Source organism: Equus caballus, chromosome 14 (genome assembly GCF_041296265.1).
Source record: "Equus caballus isolate H_3958 breed thoroughbred chromosome 14, TB-T2T, whole genome shotgun sequence".
Classification (NCBI taxonomy): Eukaryota; Metazoa; Chordata; class Mammalia; order Perissodactyla; family Equidae; genus Equus; species Equus caballus.
This window is the reverse complement of record NC_091697.1, coordinates 25,604,028-25,624,734: the sequence shown is the minus strand read 5'-3', so window position 1 is coordinate 25,624,734 and position 20,707 is coordinate 25,604,028. Positions and strand designations below refer to the sequence as shown.

The window sequence follows — 20,707 nt, the reverse complement described above, 5'->3', positions numbered from 1 at the left end:
CTAATATTGCACCTCTGATCTATGACAGGCTCACATGTGTCTCAGAACCTGAGAGATGAGTAAGAAACTATTGCGCTAGGGAGTTTAGAATCTGCTGTGTCCCTGCCCTAGTCTCCCAGTCTACTTTTCCTCTTCTGAATCTGCCGTGTTTGCCATTTTTTGAGTGCCCATTGTGTTTTAATTGTTTCTCTTGTTGATTCTGTTACTAATCATAAACTCTCCAGGACTGTGTCCATGTTACCATTAGCCAAGATATCTAGGCAGTGTCATGCTATGAATCAAAACCATGCACTTTGGATAAGCTAGTTATCTCTGAGTTTCATTTTTCTCATTTGAAAAGTGCCAGTAACAACACCTACTATATACAAAGTGGTGGTTAGAAGTACATGAAATGATAATTTTAATGTACAAAGGAGATAGTCAATAAATGGTTGCTCCAGCATGTCACTTACTTGCTAAAAAAAAGAAACCTTCAATAACACCTGTGTTGCCTTTCAAATTAAATGTATCAGCCCACTATTGGATACTCTCAAGAAGGACCCCAACCTACTTTGTCAGCCTTCTCGCTTATGACTCCCCTACACATCCTTGCACTCAAACCAAGAGTCTTACTCCCTGAATACACCCTCTTCTTTTCACCATGAGGGCAAACTGTTAGTAACTACTATCTTTTGAGTGCCCATTGTGTTTTAAGAAGATGCTTGATGCTTACATATATTTTTGCTTAATACCTAATTTTGCTTAATACCTACTTAATTTTAGTGATTAAGAGTACAGATCTAGAGTCCAACTCCTTCTTTATTTTTATACCATAGTTCCACTGTCATCTACCTGTGTGGCAGTAGGCAAGTCACTTAATCCCTCAGTGTCCTCGCCTGTGAATGGAGATAATAATATGTAACTGTTATAGGGCTGTTGTGAGGATTAAAAATAATAATCCAGGGGCCAGCCCTGTGACATAGTGGTTAAGTTTGGCGCACTCCACTTTGGTGGCCCAGGTTCGCAGGTTCAGATCCTGGGTACGGACCTACACCACTCATTAGCCATGTTGTGGCAGCAACCCACATACAAAATAGAGGAAGATTGGCATGCATGTTAGCTCAAGGCTAGTCTTCCTCAAGCGAAAAAGGAGGAAGATCAACAACAGATGTTAGCTCAGGGCTAGTCTTCCTCAGCAAAAAAAAGTAATCCATGTAACTAACACAGTAAGCTCTTCATAAATATCAGCTATTTTTATTATGAGAATTTCTAGTTATTTTCTTCTCATTTAACTCTGAAAGATATTTTACAAATGATGAGAAAGCTCAAGTGGCTCTTTCAAATTAACAACACAGTAAGTAATTGGAAAAGATGGGATTTGAAACCAGAGTTGTCTGGCTCCAAAATCCATACCTTTCCACTACACTATGTACGTTGTGCTAATCTCTCTACCTGAAGTGTCCTTCATTATGTGTAATTGGAATAGCTTCCCAGCCCATCTCAGATGCTACTGCCTTCACCAAACTTTCCTTGATCCCTGTCCAAATGTGATGTCTTCCTCAAAGCCCTCACAGCATTTGCCGCTCATTTGCATTTTGCTATAGTGACTTATGTACTAAATCTTGAGCTCTTTGACTCCAGAGTGGGGGGATTCCCCTAAAGCAGAGAACCTTGCACCAGGTAGATATCTAATAAAGTCACTGGAATTGAACAGAGGGTCATTAAGTCACAAATGGAAAATTCCGTCCACTTCAATCCAGGAATCATTTACTTTCTGACATGTCTCTATGTCCGGTCCTGAAGTAGACACTGGGTTTAAAGGGATAAGCAAGGAAAAATCCCTGCCCTCACGGAATTTGCAGTTTGATAAAAGTGCTTTGAAACCAGAAAGTGATTTTTTTTAGTGGAGGCATTATAATTAATCAGACGGAACAAACAATTTAGTAATGCAAACGAATTCTCATTTATTATTTGTACAGATACAGTTGTCGCCTCCAGCTGCTGTGCCAGCTTAGACTACATCGTCACCTGCCTCCTCAAGTATATAGCAAAAGAGGGCAAGAAGCCACTTCGATGCAGAGAGGCTACCCAGGCCGGCCAGAGGTTATTACATTTTATGCAGCAAAATCCAGATGTCCTGCAGCAGGTAACTGGTGGTTGGTCACCTAGTTTAGGAAACAGGGTTTCCCAAAAGCCAGCCTGGTCCCTGAATATCTCTTAGAGCAACTGGTTTTGTCAAGACTCTCTACCGGTTATTCTCTAGGAGTATTTTCCCTGAAGATAGGATAGTACACTGGCCTCAGGATTATCCACCATCAAGAAATCTCTAAGTGGGGCTGGCCCAGTGGCTGGGTGGTTAAGTTCGAATGCTCCACTTACGCGGCCCAGCGTTTTGCCACCTCGCCTGGGCGCAGACCTAGCACTGCTCATCAGGCCATGCTGAGGCGGTGTCCTATGTAGCAGAATTAGAAGGACCTACAACTAGAATATACAGCTATGTACTGGGGGGCTTCGGGGAGAAGAAGAAGAAAAAAAAAGTTTAAAAAAAAAAGAAAGAAAGAAATCTCTAAGTAGTTCATCTCAGCCCAGTGAAGGTAGAATTCACAAAGAGGATAGCTCTTCAGGAGACCTGAGAGAGATAAAAGGTGAAGCTGGAACTAGTCGACCTCTGATTTCTTTCCTGGAGCCTCTACTAATGTCGTCTTAAGTTTGCCTTGTGAGTACTCAGGTATGTTGGGAAGGCTGGGCTCCTAGTCTATGCCAGGCAACTTGCCAGGAACTTTCCATTCATCATATCGTAGTTTGTATTTTTCCCATTTTAAGATGAGAAATCAGGTTCAGATAGGTCATATTCCCACAAGCATTTAAGTAATAAGTAATAAAGCCACAATTTCTTTATTTTCAAATGTGTTTTCTGACTGGCTAATATGAGTTAGGTCCAAGTTTATATTGTTTTTAAAAAACTCACTTCTGCAAATCACAGTAACATGCATAAAAATATACATGCCAGGAATAGTTCATAGAGAATAATACCATTTTTCTATGGATAACCATCACTATGATATTTTCCAATTCCACTAAATTTGGAAATGATATCTTGATCCTGCTTCCAGTTGTTTTATTTTGCCAAATTATCTCCATAATAGTCTGTGGTTTGCAAATGTAAACACCTTAACATGGTCATTAGTCAGCGAATAAGTCGCCTGCAATCAGCAGAACATGTCACTGAGTAAAGAAATGATAAAAATAGAATGAGACAGCCATAGAAGAGCTTTTCTTCCTGGCTATCATTTTTTGCTAATATTTAAATGAAATGATGTAAACTTTATTTGTGGTGATGTTTCAGTTAACCAATTATTTTCCTGGAAGAAGGGTATAATTAAGATTTTGTGTAACTAGGCAAAAGGCTGTAGGCCTGTAATTATTTGCTATGACCCTGGAATTGTTATGATATGTTGGTGATATAGTAAAGAGAAGAGGAAGGTAATTCATGTTTATTGAGGACTGTCTATGTACAAGGTGCAAGAGCCATTAAGAATCATAAGACATAATTCCTCTCCTTAAAAAATCTCCTGTCAAGGGGCTGGCGCCGTGGCGGAGTGGTTAAGTTCGCGCGCTCCGCTGCAGGCGGCCCAGTGTTTCGTTAGTTCGAATCCTGGGCGCGGACATGGCACTGCTCATCAGACCACGCTGAGGCAGAGTCCCACATGCCACAACTAGAAGAACCCACAACGAAGAATACACAACTATGTACCAGGGGGACTTTGGGGAGAAAAAGGAAAAAATAAAATCTTTAAAAAAAAAAAAAAAGAAAGAAGATATCCTTTAAAAAAAAAAAAAAAATCTCCTGTCAAGTGGATAGAGAGACAAGTAACTAACCCAATTATATGATAATATGATTAATATAATGATAATATAATGTAATATAGTGATAATGTGATTAATATAATATGATTAATATATAATTAATATAATTAATAATATGATTAGTATAGTAATGACAGAGAGTGACTTACAGGAAGAGAGGACTTTCAGGGAAGTTTTCTCATTTAGACCCCCACAACAACCCTGAAGTGTGGATATCATCATCCCCATTTTTATAGATGAATAAATTAAGGCTCAGAGAGATGAACTGGAAAGTGGAATGTAAACCAAAGTCTATTTGGCCAAAAATCCCAAGTCCTTACCACTTCCACCATTGATTCTCAGGGGTCTGGTTGGTGGGGATAAGATCTCAGATTCACCTGGAATGCCTTTTCAAAATATGCATTCTATGGGGCCAGCCCGGTGGCTGAGTGGTTAAGTTCACACGCTCTGCTTTGGCGGCTGAGGGTTTCACCTGGTCGGATCCTGGGCACAGACCTAGCACCGCTCATCAAGCCGTTTTGAGGTGGCATCCCACATGCCACAACTAGAAGGACCCACAACTGAAATATAACACTATGTACTGTGGGGGGCTTTTGGGAGAAGAAGAAAAGAAAAAACAAAACAGGCGGATTGGCAACCGATGTTAGCTCAGGGCCAATCTTTAAAAAAAACGAACAAAACAGGGGCTGGCCCCGTGGCCGAGTGGTTAAGTTCCCGCGCTCCGCTGCAGGCGGCCCAGTGTTTCGTTGGTTCGAATCCTGGGCGCGGACATGGCACTGCTCATCAAACCACGCTGAGGCAGCGTCCCACATGCCACAACTAGAAGGACCCACAAAGAAGAATATACAACTATGTACTGGGGGGTTTTAGGGAGAAAAAGGAAAAAAATAAAATCTTTAAAAAAAAAAAAAAAAAGCAAAAAAATATATATACGTTCTATCAAGATTTGAGTGCACCTCTCTTGCCCCTCCTCCACCCCCCAACTGCAGTAGCCCCTGCTGCTATTGGGAGTGTGTCCTGGCCCTCAGGTGTTTTGTGAGGAGAAGGCTGAAAGCCACAGACCTAGAGCATGTAGCCATGGAGGAAATAAATACCCGTGGACTGGCCAGGAATCAGACCCAGCCCCCAGCACCACCATGGCCAGCAACAAAGTCCACCACCAAATCCCTCCTGCCGGCACTCAGTCATGATCACAACGTTGTCCCAGAAACTTTGGCAGAAACTTTTAAGTTGGTAGAAAATTTTAGCAAAAATCAGTAGACTGTGGTCCTAGACAAATAGCGTGAGACTGCAGAGCAGTGCAAATGGTTGCACAGGAGACGGTCAAGTTTGTCTTTACTCAGAATTACCGTGCGTTTGTTGGTTTAAGTAATTTCTGTGTATTAATAGTACTTGGTAATCTTTACTTTATAGCATATGACTAAGTAGTGATAGATCTTTATTAACGGTGGAATATATTCTATTTATTTGGAATGTAGGCTTTCAGATAGCATTTTAAATATTAATGACTGGTATCTGGTAGTCAGCATAAATATGATTTGCATTAGCACTAGGTTATATCATCTTGAGTGCTTCTGATGTCAACTATTGGGTATAGTAGTATCTGACATCATCTCCTTAGGTCACTGACAACTTTGACCTCTATTCTTATGCACAGTTTCTGTCGTCTCAAAAGCTCTTTTGAATTGATTTGAAATTTTGACTCTTCCCTTTATGAGGCAGTAAAATTGATAATTATTCAGATGGGAACTGAGCGCTGAGTGAAAAATCAATTCCACCCTCTCTCTGCTGCGTATAAAATTACTTCTGAGTCGGCTGGACTGAACGGATGGCCAGAGTAAAAGCAGCAGGCAGGAATAGTGGGAAGAATTAGCTGGACAGAGCTAATAGCCTGAAGGGATGGACTTGGGAAAGAGGGAGTGGGCCAGTTGGGGGTTATTATGAGCAAGGATGGGTCCCATTGATCATCTGTTTACATCAGCTTTCCCAGACCTTATAAATCAGCTCTGAAGAGCAGCAGAACCCAAGATTCGGCCTCTTACCAGAGGGACTTTGTATTAGATTATTCTCATTTTCACACTCAGATGAAAAGTGAGCCATTGATTATTCATTGGTTGCCCATTAAATGCTGGTTTTAGAGATGATTTGCCTATCACAGAAGGTAATGAACAAGGTTGCTGCTTCATAACTTGAGGTTTCAGTTTTCAAGGCATCTGTGTCGGTTAAGTAATGCCTAACCCTATTAAAAGGAATGGGTTACAAATTGCTTAACAGTGCTGAAAAACTAGACCCTAATGACTAATTGTGCTTGGAGTTTAGAGAGGGTTTGTCAGCTCTTTAAACTAAACTGATGCAATGATACTGCAATTATTTACTAGTTTGAACTGTTTCCCCCCCAACCTGGACCTATATTGCTGAAAGCATAATTGCATGAAGAGTGTTGTTGCAAAAGTTAGCTCCTCAAGCTTCCATAGCAAACGAAGCATGAACCCACATAGTTTTCCAACATCCATATTGGCCTTTCTGTTTCTATGTAGCCGCCAGGGAAAGACATTTTAAGTGCTTCTCACCTGGAAGGGTGTTTATTATGACCTGCTCTGTGGCTTTAGATCTTCAGTGTTTTTAAAAACATTCTCCAAATAAGCCATCTTCCATGTTTTTGGAAACAAATCCAACTTTGCAAGCATTAAATTTAGTCCATTTGAAGATCCATTATGATTAAGTGAATCCATTTCAAGTAAGAGTTATTGTCTAACCAGCATTGCTTTGACTTAACAATTGAGAAAAACCCAGTTAACATATATTAAGAAAAAAATTCCATATGTGTTTTTATGTCATTAGAAAGATAAACTAAAATTTCGAGAACAGGCCAATAGTAACAGTGATTAGGCACTGATCTGCTACAGTAATTTGGGAGGTAAAATTTCTATGTGAAATTTTTTCAGTTTTATCACTGGTCATGTTAAGTGTTTGCATCTATAACCCATAGATCAGCATTCATTTAGTTATATCTCAGTGAAAGATTTGCCCAAATTAGGTAAATGAAGGAGTGTGTTTTATAGAAGGGCATTTCAGAGATGTGACTAATGCTTTTTCAGATTGTAAGTATAGGACACTGATGCTAAATGCTTCTCTAAATCAGAATTTGAAAAAACTAATTCCTCTGTAAAGAGTAGCACCTTCCACAGAAGTAGAACAAGAACTATGTGATTTCAAGTATTACTGATTAGATTATGCAATTGGCTTAAGATGGTATTTTTAGTAATTATATTCCCTAAAATCTAAATACATTGAATGGAGGAATTAGAACATTTAGATTTGAATTTATCTTACCCTCATCTGTTTAACTGTTTGACTCAATTCAGCTGTACTAAAAACCCAAAAACTTTCTAATTATGATTTTCACATTCTCTCTTTGTGCTAACCTGACATTTAACTACAAATTGTGAAGAGCTGTCAGGAGCTGTAAGAATCATACTTCAGTAGGGACGTAAGCTGAAAGAACATTCACCCTTTTCCTCAATCAGTCAGTCAATCAATGAAAATTGCTTTTGTATAGTGCTCTTCATGACATGCATCCCAAAGTGAATTACGGCAAAAGAGAAATGATCTGCTCTTTTTTCATTTCTGTGTTTAGATTGAAATGATATTGCTCAACATTTTGACATACTATACAAGACATCTTTCATACTTAAGATTCCATTCTGTAATAGTAAGTAGGAGAAAGTGCAGTCACATATTTAACTGATGTTAGGATTTTGGCCTATAGAACCTTAGCACGACTCTCACAGTGGGAAGCAAGCAGATGAAATATATTCATGTCTCTTGTCCTCTTAAATAATTATCTAGATTTTCTGATATTATTAAAGACATTTCTAGTGAACCCTAAATAGAAAGTATGCCTTCCACGTGACCCATTTGCTCAGTCTGGTTGATTTGAAACTTTATTATCAAAAATATGTCAGTAGATTGATATTATAAATACACCGAAAGAACATTCACAACTGGGTCAGTGGATAATATGGATTTAAAGGGTTTAAAGGAAGCCAAGGATAGGTCCTTAGACACCAGAAGTGGAAAACAGAAACTCACATTTCATGACCAAATTGTTTTTTGCACATGCTCCTGCAATCTTGGTCTTCTTCACAGCAATCTAGGTGAGTAATTACATATTCATGTCTAGGAAAAAATAGCATTGGCAAAACGTAAGTGCTTACTATATGCAGACACTAGCTTAAGCTCCTTACGTATGCATTTAATCATCACAGTTTCTCTGTGAAGCTATAGTATTACAGTCGCCATTTTACAGATATGAAAACTGAGGCACAAAAATATTTAAGTAACTTTCCCAAGGTTGCATAGTCAATAATTGGAAAAAGTAAAATTTTACCCTAGGTCTGTTTACATGCTTAACCACAGAGCAACAGTTTGTTGGTGCCTGCTAATCTGAAGTAGTATGTATGTTTTGAGCATTACAACCAAGTAAGTTGAGCTTCCAGTAAGTCCCACTGGGGCCATCTTTAAGGTAGAATTGTTTAGAGCAGTCATCCTATACCCCAACTTTGTGCTGCAGCCCAGAGGAAACAGATGGGCAGTGACCCAAAGAGGCAATGGGCAAGGGAGAGGGAGGTTGCTTTGCCAGCTGGTACAGAAAAGCCCTGTGGCTCCCGCCATCACTGAGGCAGAGCTAACAGAGCTTCCTCTCTCTTATTCTACACCCATACCAAATCGTTAATTCTATAGCCAGACATTGAGGCTATAAAATTTAGTACGACATATATCCTTAAGAAGGTCAGAGTCTGATAGTATAACTGGCTCATGATGCTCCTTTGTGACTTTTCTTTAATGCCTTTGAGGTAGCTCTTGAGATGTACTCTAACTTCATTTTTCTGGAGAGAATCAATGTGGCAGGTGTGAAATGAAGTTGGGGAAGCAACAAGTGCTTTGCATCTGTCCCCCATGCCCAGCACATCTCCAGGCTTCCTCGTACCTCCCACCACTGATTCATCAGTATAGTATGCCATTTTTCATCTCTTTCTTGTTGTAAACAGTTTATCTTTTCTAAAAGAAGTTTCTACTCCTGAGTACCATTAGCTCTGAAGATCATTCTGAAGGGCCTCTCACATTGGCAAGTCTGAGACTGACACCTGAGTTTCTTTGAGTGTGCCTCTCCCTCTCTTTTCCATTCTACAAGGGATCACAAACTAATATTCCTATAAAGCCAAGCAGAAAACTTAAATGAAGTAGACTAGAAAGAAACCTAAGTTGAGTACACACCCCTGTCTAAAGGGGACAACCTCCCCACAGCTCCAGATAACTGTTGCCCTGTAAGACGGTAAGACCCAGTGCTGCCAGATACATTGAGATAGCCCCCCAAAGAGAAGTCAGAAATCCAGATTTTTAAATGTTGGCCACTGATTGGAAATTAAAAACAAAGCCAAAGAAATAAAAACATTCTGCAGGCCAGCACTGTATGTCTGGTTACCAGTTCTCCACTCTGTATTATGTACTCTTAGAGAAGTTCAGAACTAAGATCTCCCGATGCATCATCCCTTATATTTCTCACAGTCATTCCATGTGGCGCTGCTAGGGATATTTTTCTTTCTTTCTGATGTTGGTAATTTTTGAAGCACACTTTTTTGATTAGTTGTTTAAAAAGGATGCCATTATTTTGCTTTTCCATGTAACTCTGTACTTAGGTCTCTACTGAATTGGCATTTTATCGCATTTCGGTTGTATCTTTGCATACAGAAGGGATGCAGTAAACAGGCAATGAAACTCAGTTAACACCTCATAAACGTTTTTTATTTTCAAAATAACCAGATTTGTTTGAGGCAAAAATAAAGTTCAGTTCAGTCACATGCATGTGCACACGTACGATCTAATTACTAAGGATCAAATCAGAATATCTAAGAGGACTAAGGCTGGACAAAAGTATCTAGGTGACAGCCAGGTGGTAAAAGTCCATAAGGGAGTAAAACTCTTAAGAATGATGACTTTGTGAAAGATCAGTTTAGAAAGTTAATCATTTTAAAAATAGAAAAACGCTGATTTTTTTTGTTTAAGTGGCATTGTATCTGTGATATTATAAAATTATTTGTCTATCCATCTTTAGAATGATGCTTATAGTCCAGATCCTTTGTTATATACCATGTCTTTGCCATTTTGATTTCATTTTTGTTATACAAATATTTGTTGAATGACTATTTCAACTGTAACCAAAAAAATGGTATTTTAAAACAGAAAAACCAGTTAAAATAGAAACCTATCCTTGATTTATAAATCATCAAATTAGTGTTATAACCATGACACCTATCTTTACACAGTACCTTTTTTGCCCCAAAGATCCATCTCTATCTTGATACTTGTCCCAGCACCTAGCAGAGCCTGACACCTTGTGATGGTCAATGAATGTCTGCAAGACAAACCAAAAACAATTAATTCTCAGAAGTACAATCTGCAGGCAGTGACTTTAGGTATCAAATCTAGCATGGTCTTAGATTACTACATAATAGACTAAAAGGTAATGCTAAGATAAGATTTTATCACTATATACTATATAATAGCCTGCTGAAATTCCACAAAAAAATTTCATTCTAAACATGGATGAAGAAAGAAATAAGTACTTCAAATGTTGTTCCAAATGATTAACGGAACAGAGAGAGTCTTTTTTTTTCACTAGAACATGTGTTTTTCTACCTCTAAGCACAGTTTAAAGATGTAATCCATTGATAGCGTAACTTGCCTTATTAATTGAAAGGGATGGAATTCACCAGATGTAGCCCAAACCAGCAGAGAGTTGGGTGACTAAGCAACAGCTCAGACACCATATTGAGTGAGCCAGAATTCAGTCTCCAAGTCATTTATTTCAACCAGTGACAATACATTTAAACTCCTGTGCCTCAGCAGTGATTGATGGTTTAATATCATATATAATTTTTTTAATGAAGGAAAAGCATTTAAATATGTTACCATTTGCAGTGGTATTCTCTTATGTACATAACTGCATTTAATCATTATGGGGATTGTTTTTATACTTGTGTAATTTGTATCCAAGAAATAACTGTCAAAGCCATCTCATGCTGTTGCTGGAAATGGTACAGTGTGCTTCATACTTGAATATATTCATTCTTCCCTGCACATAATTAAGAGTGTTGGAGCTTTCACTGCCACCACATAGGAATTCCGTGTTTACATTTCTGAGAATGAAAAATTAGCCACAATGTTCTTTTTCAGCCCCATTTTCTGGTGCTGTGATATTTAAGTACCTTACTTCTGTACCAGTGTATGATTTGAAGAGTTTGATTTTAGGACTTTTAATATTAAAATACATAATAAAATTTTATTATCTAATTACAAGAGGGTTTAGCCTCTTATTAAAGTTGCTAAATCAGGCCTAGATTAGCATCATAATGGCACAGTTTGACATGGAATACTCAAAAGTCAAGTTCGAAGGAAGGGACAGGTTTTTTTGTTGTTTTGGGGGGTTTTCTCCTATGCCCACCCCTCGCACAAAATAACAAGGATGAAATGCACGTATGGAAACAAACAAGAAGCAATTTGGGAGGCTGGAGAAGGAGTGGAGGTGTCAGCCTGGGATGGTACCCTTAGGCAAGGCAGCTGGTATATGTAGCCTTTTGTTTATCTGCTACTGGTTTATGTAGCCTTTAGGCCGGCACCAGAAACAATCACTCCTGCAGGGTCAGCTGCTGGTCAGAAGCAAAGTAAGAAAAGACTTTGCGTTCAAATGCACAGCCATAATTTCTGTACAGCTGGCACCTGCTACTGGTGCACAGCATGAAGGTGAAAGGTCAAAGAGGCAGTTGTTCAAAACTCAAGAATGGCTTAAAGGGACTTGTAGATTAATCTGCTTTATTAACTTCTGTATATTAGATAACTATTGCTGTGAATGACAGTACATCTTTTTGAATAAGTCGCATCTCTTTCTCTTTTAAATTAGCTTTTGAGTAATGAATATTAAATAGAAAGCATTTCAGGGGTAATTAAATGAAAACAGAATGATGTCATTTTACAATTATATTTGTATGTTTATAGAATAGGGGAATTATAATGTTTTCCAAGGAGCTAAAAAAAGAGCCAGCTCTTCATAAAGAAGAATTTCAAATAAATAAGTCACATGGCCTTTGTGTTTAAACTAAAAAATATGATGTAGTTTGTGACTTAACGTAAAGTCACTGGGTGCCAGTGGCTTGATTTGACATTCCCAGGGGCTCCTAGTGTTTTCTCTGTGAATTAAGGGGACTGCAGTCTGTCATCATTCTTTATCTACAGTTTAGCACAGTCAGTTTTGCTATTAGTCTACAGCAAATGTTCTCAGAATAGCAAAGGAGTTGTAAAAAATGAACAATGCCCATACCTTTTCCTTCACATTCATGTAAAGCAGACAGAGAACGTTTCATAAGGAGAAAGTGCTGTTTACACAGGTTTAGCCCAATGACAATTAGGCATGCTTTATAACAATCTCTGACTCAGTGTGGCAAATGGCAAGCAAGATGGTTTTTAGCCTCTTCTTTAATAGTGATTGGCATAATTGGCTATCATTGTAAAGTAAGGATGAAAAGAATTCACTAAATGTATCCTTTTTTAAAGCCTCTGCAAGGAAAATTTCTAATCCATGGATTCAGTACTGACACCAAGTCTGGCAAAGTGTTTTAACAGTCTGTGTTCTAAAGGGACAGTTTTGTCTGCTGACTCTCAGTGGTTTTTGTTTTTGTTTTTTTAGTAATTCTCAGAAAAAGAAAGCCCTGCAGATGACATCTGCCTTTTTATGCTAACACAGCACAGGTAGCAGCATTTATCCATATTTCACAAACGGAAATTATTTGGGATTTCCTTTGCACTCCCAAGTTTTAACACAAGTGCGGTCTTTCTACTCTGAGCAGCGTTTCTGTGACATGTGAAGATGACACCTGAGATCATCTTCCTGCGTCACATCCAAGCCAGCCGAGGGCTCACCAGAAGGATCCTAAATTTGTGTGGATATCACAAAGAGGCTGACTACTTTGAGCAGGAAAGATTGGCTTAGGAACGTTCCCTTACCTACCATTGCAAAATGGAAGAAGCTTCATGCCTCCTGTTTGAAAGTCTACACTCTTCATCCATCCTGTAACAGAAACCTGATTTCCTGCAGGGTCACTAGGAATTAGGAGGTCACTATGGAAGGACAACCTCAGACTCAAACAGAGGAGTATGATGGTGAATGATTATGATGAAAAAGTAGTAGAAATAATTGTCATTTGCTAGGCTTGTGAGCTAGTGCTTTATGTGTGTGTGTGGGTGTGTGTGTGTGTGTGTGTGTGTGTATGTATATGTATGTATATGGTATATTTCTATTTGTCTCACTACTCTGTGAGGCAGATTTTTTTTTTTTTTTTGAGGAAGATTAGCCCTGAGCTAACTGCTACCAATCCTCCTCTCTTTTGCTGAGGAAGACTGGCCCTGAGCTAACATCTGTGCCCATTTTCCTCTACTTTATATGTGGGACGCCTGCCACAGCATGACTTGCCAAGAGATGCCATGTCCGCACCCGGGATCCAAACCGGCAAACCTAACTCTATTTTATAATCAAAATACTGTAACTGTGGCTCTAAGAAGTTAGCTAGCTCACCCAATATCATATAGCTAATAAGTAGCAGAATCTGTGCTCTTTTTTTTTTTTGAAGATTGGCACCTGAGCTAACAACTGTTGCCAATCTTTTTTTTTTTGTCTGCTTTATCTCCCCAAATCCCTCTCCCACCCCCATACATAGTTGTATATCTTAGTTGCAGGTCCTTCTAGTTGTGGTATGTGGGACGCCGCCTCAACGTGGCCTGACAAGAGGTGCCATGTCCATGCCCAGGATCCGAACTGGCGAAACCCTGGGCCACCAAAGCCAAGCACGTGAACTTCGCCACTCGGCCGGCCCCAGAACCTGTGCTCTTAACTACTATACAGTACTACTTTTAAATGGCCTAGAAACAGGATTAGTAGGGATGGAGGGTAAGACAAGAGGAGGCACACAACATTTCATTCATTCATAAATCCTTGAGCTGAAGATCCCTTTCTTTGAGAACTGATTGGACAAGAGGTAAACACCTGACCCAGGTGGGCTGAGTTAGTCTTCTTCCCTGGATATAGAAACGTATTTAAAAGATATTGGTCAGTCTCTAGTCTTCACATGAATTGAAGATTTGAAAAGTCAAGAACCATGGGGCAGCCATTCCCTGCCATATACTGAGAAGTAGCCAGTCCACAGCGAGACGAAAAAGGAGACGTGCTGAAAGGCTGTCAGTGAGAGACCAGGCAGCCCCAGAGAGAAAGTGACTGAGAAAGATCCTGCCGGCATTCTTGTGCCTAGTGCCAAGCCCTTCAGAGGCTGACTGCACTGCCTAGTCCAGGGGTCCTCAAGTCACCCCTTTTAGGCCTAAGTTTAGTTTTGTCTGCAGTGGTTGCTGCCCTCATAGCCAAAAGATTCCTGACTCAGGGAAGTTGTGAGGACAAAATGAACCAATGAGTGTAGACTCGCCCAACACAGAGAAGGTATTCAATAAATATGTAAAATTAGCCGTCACTTTGAAAACCAGTGTGCAGGTCCCAGTCGCTTATGTCCCCATCCCTGTCCATATCCCTGCTGTTCATATGTATAAATGTGACAAGCATCCTTTCCAGGAAATCCCCAGCCCAGGACTTCATTTCACAGGATGATTTGGTTTCAAAGGCCATGACTTCAGCCAGATTACTTGGGGCTTCCTCCTCCCAGCCATGTGTTCTGCCTTTCTTAGAGTTCTTTCTGTGACAGGCATTCTCAGGGTCACAAACACTGCACAGGGAGGAGGCATCCTGTGGTGTGGATTTGATTCTTGGCCCCAAACTGACTTTTTCTCACTCTTCCTGCATACTCCAGGCATTGTCTTGCAATGGCAGGAGTGAAAATGAGCTTTGTAACTCTTTCCATTTATATAATGTCTTCATACCTAACGTCTCTTCAGAATCTCACAACAACCCTAATGAGTAGATAGCGCCAACATGGATACTTTTTAACCTGGGAGTATAGGTACATCAACAAATTTAATCCCACAGTACCTGTATGGGAGAAGTGTGCAGAGGTTCAGAGAGACAAAATAACTCGGCCAAAGTCACACAGCCAGTAAACAACAGTGCCTAGAATATAACTAAGGCTTTCTTATCTCTAGATCTCACACAGTTTTCACCATACCAGGCCTTCCAGGGCCTTAACATACCCTTCCTTCCTTCCTGGCATTTCTTCTTATCTGTTCATCTCTGTCCAAGGGAGACAGCAAGATAAATGACAGGGTTTCTCTTGCCTTCATTTCTATGAGTGGCATTGTGAATGGTATGAGAAGTTCTTTGAGTTTCTTGAAAGAAGGGCACAGTATAAAGTGAGAATTGGATTAGTGATGGCATGATTTATTCTTTTTACAGTTATTACTGGTTTTTCACATACTTGAAAGGTAAATTATGTGAAATTTTCCCAAAATATATTAGTGTACTAGAGATGTGAATTCATCCTTCATATTCATTTTTATCTTAACTCTTGGAAAGTTTTACCAGCAGTAGCCCCTGATGCAGCTTTGAGCTTATATAGTATGTTAAGGAAGACTTATTTGATTGCTGTCTGATCACTACTTGAAGAACAAGGTAATGGTTCCCTAATCCTCTGAACTTTCATGAGGTGATGCTGCTTTATATGCTTTGCAACCCAGAAGAACTCTTGCATGTTACTTCTGTATCCCTTGTCATGCTTAGGAAAATACAGACTTTAAGTACTTTCAGACTGATGAAACTCCATCCTCCTTTCAAAGGTGTTTAATTACAGATTCTCTGTATTTGTTGAGGATTTTCTACTTTACAACAATCAGAACAGACAGATTTTGCAGTCAGTATACCTGGCTTTGAATACCACTTAGTCTACTTCCTAACCATGTCCTTGGAATAGTTATTTCACCTCTTTGAAGATAACAGCACCTCAACCAGGGGAATTCTCTATCTTCCTTTAACTGACCCCCAGGATCAGGCAGCTGAACTACTCCCTCCTGTATCTCATGCCCAGACTCTCCAAGACTTTAGCCAAGACTCACGGTCTTAAGAGATCTCCCATTCCATCATTCCCTCAGCCTACCCCATAACTTCGAACATTGGTACCATGGAGAAGAAAAATATTCAAATGCACACTTATTGAAGTCTTATGAACAAAGAACATGAAATAAACTGTCAAGAAGGACAGCGAAGGAAAGTATAAGGCCTGAAGAGAAATCTCTTAGGCCTCGAAGAAACCCACCAGGAAAAAAATCCTAAGCAAAGCTCTGTGTTAATGCCTATACTTAACCTAGCATCTCCTTTTAGATGGGGCAAAGAAGTTCCACTCGGGGAACTAAAAGCATCAATTAGAGTTAAGTGCATTTAGGGATGATTTCTCTGAGACCCTTAAGGTTGGAAGGAAACAATTTGATGGGTGGGCAATAAGAGATTAATAAATACTTAGGCTACATGAGCTCCTTAGGGCCATAGGGACCACATTTTATTCAATTCTGTACCACCTTGCCTGACACATAGTAGGAGCTCAGTAATTCTTTGAGCGATGAATAAGTGTGAGAAATGAAGAGGGAGGGAAAAAGAAGGAAGAAGTCCCTATCGCAATAGCCAACACTTAGTAGTACTCAGTATGTGTGTGTACTTAGCACATAATAAGAGCTAATAATAGAATAGTCTTGACTTGAAACATGTGCAGGTGAAAGAAACCTAATAGATAACAAGAAGAATTGACAGCCCCTCCAGAGACCTGACCTGTTTTGGAGTCTGCACTTTAAGGGAGAAGTTCCACCCTAGACAAATGATGTACTCTTACCCTACAGAGGGAGCAAGCCCTCCCTCCCCAACCCCATGTTTATACCGAGCCCCCTGCATTACAGAGAAGCTGGAAACAAATTGACAGAAACCTGGAGGAAAGTAACTCAAGTGATTTAGGAGAATGGAAGGGCTGGCTTATGGGGCCAGATTAAAGAAGCTAAATATGTATAGCCTGCCTAAGTGACAACTAAATGGGGCATTTGATAAGTCTATAAATACTTGGAAGATGTAAATGCCAAGGAGGAAAGAGAATTACTTAGCATGGCACAATGGAGTATTGTCATAATGGGATAATATTAAGAAAGGGAAAATGAAGGTTGAACATCAATAAAAAGCTTCCTGACAAAGAGAACCATTCCTGACAGGGGAAACTTTTAAGTTATGTGCTGTGGGCCAAGGCAAGTAATGGCAGTGCCATTGCTCAGGGTACTGGCAACAGAGCCAGCAAGGCAGAAGCCGAGATATATCCTGACTGAGGCACAGGAGCCAAGCAGGTAACCTTCCGGATCTGGGGCCTCCCAATCCTTGAACAGGAAAAAAGCTGCATCTTCTTGGGAGAAGACAGACGGCCCAGGCCTCCTAAAGGCTCAGGCCCTCTGGAGAATGATTATCCCAGGAGTTCACCCTTCCACATCACTGCCAGAAAGATTCATTCAACTTGAATGGTACCCCACTTCCTGCAGGGTAAAGTTCATGTTCTCTAGCACACATTACTAGGCCCTTCACAAGATCTGGCCCTTGTCTACCTAATCAGCCTCATCTGCCACAACCACTCCCCATGTACCCTCTCCAGCCCCCGGAACTGCTAGTCATTTCCAAGCACTTCCCCAAACCTTTGCACCTGCTTGCCCTTCTTCCCACCTGACTACCTGTCAGACTTTGCTTGCTCTCTACAACAGATCAAATCTCGCCTGTGAAGCTTTCCCTGCCTGCCTCCCAGCCCTAGGCAGAGCTGTCAGCCTCCTCTGGTCTCCCAAAGCTTCCTGTACAGGCTTCTATTGGTGGCACTTGCTGCACTGTGTTGTCATTCTTCATATACTGATCTCCTCCCCTACTGGACTGTGAGCTCTTTGAGGGCTGGGACTGTGCCCTTGTTGTCTGTATATCCCCAGGGTCTGACACAGAGCCTGGCACAAAATTGGTGGTCAATAAATGTCGGAACAAATCAAGGAATTAGGTTCTATTCCCAGCACTTGTACTTGCTGTCATTCCTTAGGATTCCTGTGTAATTATGAGGGCAGAAGAGTGTCCAAATCTCAGTGACATCTTTGAATCATCTCCCCGGCCTCTTGGCCGGCACTCTCTAAGCCATTTGGACAACTATAAATAAAAACCCTCAAAACTGAAAGGCAGCACGCTGTCCTCTGTGGTTTAAACGTAAACTCTAGACTCATCTTTAATGTAAAAGGCTTCTGAGGGCCCTGTGAATTTTCCACGAAAATACTGTTCTCTCCCCACACATAATCATTTTGGACATGATAAATAAAATAATCCTCCACCGTTGGTTATGAAGATTTTTAGGAACATCTAACCAAATCCCTTCAGGAAATCGGGGAGAATGTAGTGACAGACGAAAGACAGTGAAACTTTGAACCTTCTACTGTAGGGATAATATAGTTATTATGAAATTCAATATTCCTTGCACTCTGCGTTGACGACTGCGTGAGATGCTGTCGTGCCATTCTGCCTCGTGTTCTTCGGTTGTGAAATGCGGTATTCATTGGGAAAGGTTGTGGTGACTGTTCAGTAAAGTAGCATGCTGTTTCCCACTCCCTGCCTTGATTTTGAACGGCCTCAGTGAGAGTTTACTTTATCACTGAGTATTTAATATCCACGTGCTTGTAATCACCTCTGTCATACATATATATGTACCCTGCTTGGGATTCATTTCACTGCTCCTTATCCCACGAGTTCGTTGTTGAACAGCTGATCTGCTAGACAGCAGCCACCTCTCCACTACATGTAGCACTGCTGGGCAGCCTACCATCCAACCCCTTCCTTCCATTGGCAGTCTCAATTTGAGGCTATGTTCTTAAAGCTCTGAATTTAGTGCAGCTTCAGTGTCAGGTTATATTTCTTGGAAAGATTTCATTGACTAGGAAGAAAATGGGGTATGCAGTCAAGGATTCTGACCATTGCTCTCTGTCTCTGCTACCACAGCCTTGCCATGGCCCTCATCATTTCTCCCCTGGACTTTTGCAGTAGAATCTAAATGTGTTGCCTTGCCTCCAGTACCTATCCATCATTGCCATTCTCCAGTCCCCCATCAGTTATTGTTCTGAATCACAGACCTCATCATTATTTAAAAATCCTTTGAAGGCCACCCTTTATGTTCTGGCCCAAACTCATTTCTGCATTCAGCATGACATGAAAGACCTTTTATAACCTGGACTCAGCCCAGTCTTCTCCTCACCCTCAGCTCTACTCCTTTCCACTCAGAAGAAGGTCTCTCTCAAAAGCCTCTTGTACAGGGTCTCACTCTTCCTCAGACATGCCAAGCCCTGTCGCCTGTGCCTTTTCTCATTTCATTTCCTCTTCCTAATATGTCCTACTTCCCCAGGATGCTATATGCATCTTTTAAGATTCACATTAAATATCACCTATCCTGTGAAGATAGGCTGGTCTTTTTAGACAGAATCATGACACATGTGCCTTTGTTAGTCTCTCTTGAGCTTATATACGTTTGCTAATTTGGGGACCCCCAGAGCCTAGTATAGGCCATTCGAGGTTCTAGAAGCTGACCGTGTGCAGTCATTTGGGCAGTACCGTAAACTAGAAATAGCAGTGTTACGTGAACACAAATTAGAGGAAAATGCCTTTGGAGTTGAAACCTATTCCTCTACATACAGATTTTCCCAACATTCCTACCCAGAGGAAATTTAGGTGATATTTTTGACAAGTGATGCTTAATTTTTCCATCAAATTGAAAAGTGTTGTGTTTGATGTTGGCAAGAGAAGAGTGAGGAAAAGTTTCCCGCATACTGCTGAGTAGCAAACCCTGCGGCCTTCTAATGCCCCAGGTTTTCTGGCTTTATTTTAATGCAGCAAGCTGCTTTATGAGATCTGCAGCCACTTGAAATATGATTTACTACTCGTAAAAAGTTTCAAATGGATAATGAAGATTCAAGAATAAGACACACAGTGTAGTGTAGTCAATTTTGTTGCTGTTGCTCTCCAGTACATCTCTGCCATTGAAATGAATTATTTATTATAATTTATTTCAACCATGGAAAATAAAACTGTTTTCATTGTGATGTGCACTGTAACATTCAGAATAGACACATTACATGCAGTACTCTCAATTAATTAATCCTGAAGTTTCATTCCAACTTTATCTTCTTTCTTATAAGCTAGGAGACATGGCAGGTAATTCTTTCCCCAATAAACTATGATTAAAATGAATGTTTTGAGAACTAGGGGTAATGTTGGTAATGGAGAAAATTGAAACAACAGCAAAACTGGGTTGTGTATTTCCTTAGATTTTCCAATGGATGGAAGGGTTTTTAAATATTCTAGGCAGTTTATCACTTGGAGAAAGAGCTTCCCTTAGCTTTGTGTGAGGCGGGGGTGGAGGAGGGTGTTGTTGGGTTAGAGGGATGCATGCAGTGCTAACATGTGACCAAAGCCGGCTGCGTTAACCAGGCCTGCGGCACCTTATTGCCAAGAAGCCTTTTTGCTTTTGAGCAAGGCATTGTGTAGAGGCCAAGAGGCAGGACTCCCAAATGACTTTCCAGAGGAGAATGGGTCACCCATAATTGATCGCAACCGTGTTTCTTTAAGAAAGAGGCTCACCTCATCTTGCATTTTGTTTGATTTTTTTTTTTTATTTAAAGTGCTAAATACTTGCTTCTATAATCAGGCTGCAAAGACACTGTAAGAACTTAGAAATGTGCTCAGTATGTACAGATATTAAAAGGTTAATATAACTCAGATAGTGGGGCTTAGTTAATCCAGGCAGGAAAATATATGCTTATTTGTCCATTACTTTCATTT

General features: G+C 40.3%; 1 protein-coding gene across 12 annotated transcripts in view; it reads left to right on the top strand.

Moving 5' to 3' along the window:
• The window catches only part of RANBP17 (RAN binding protein 17), a 335,841-nt gene that overhangs the window by 304,569 nt on the left and 10,565 nt on the right, over positions 1-20,707 (top strand). For 10 of the 12 annotated variants that reach the window (XR_011425471.1, XR_011425470.1, XM_023617254.2 and 7 more), the window contains one exon: positions 1,959-2,125. The exons of the other annotated variants lie outside the window; for them this stretch is intronic. Coding sequence is in view for 8 of the 10 variants with exons in the window: in XM_023617254.2 (XP_023473022.1) it covers positions 1,959-2,125 (167 nt within the window). In the remaining 2 variants the exon portion in view is untranslated. The remainder of the gene's footprint in view (positions 1-1,958; positions 2,126-20,707) is intronic. 12 annotated transcript variants of the gene reach the window in all.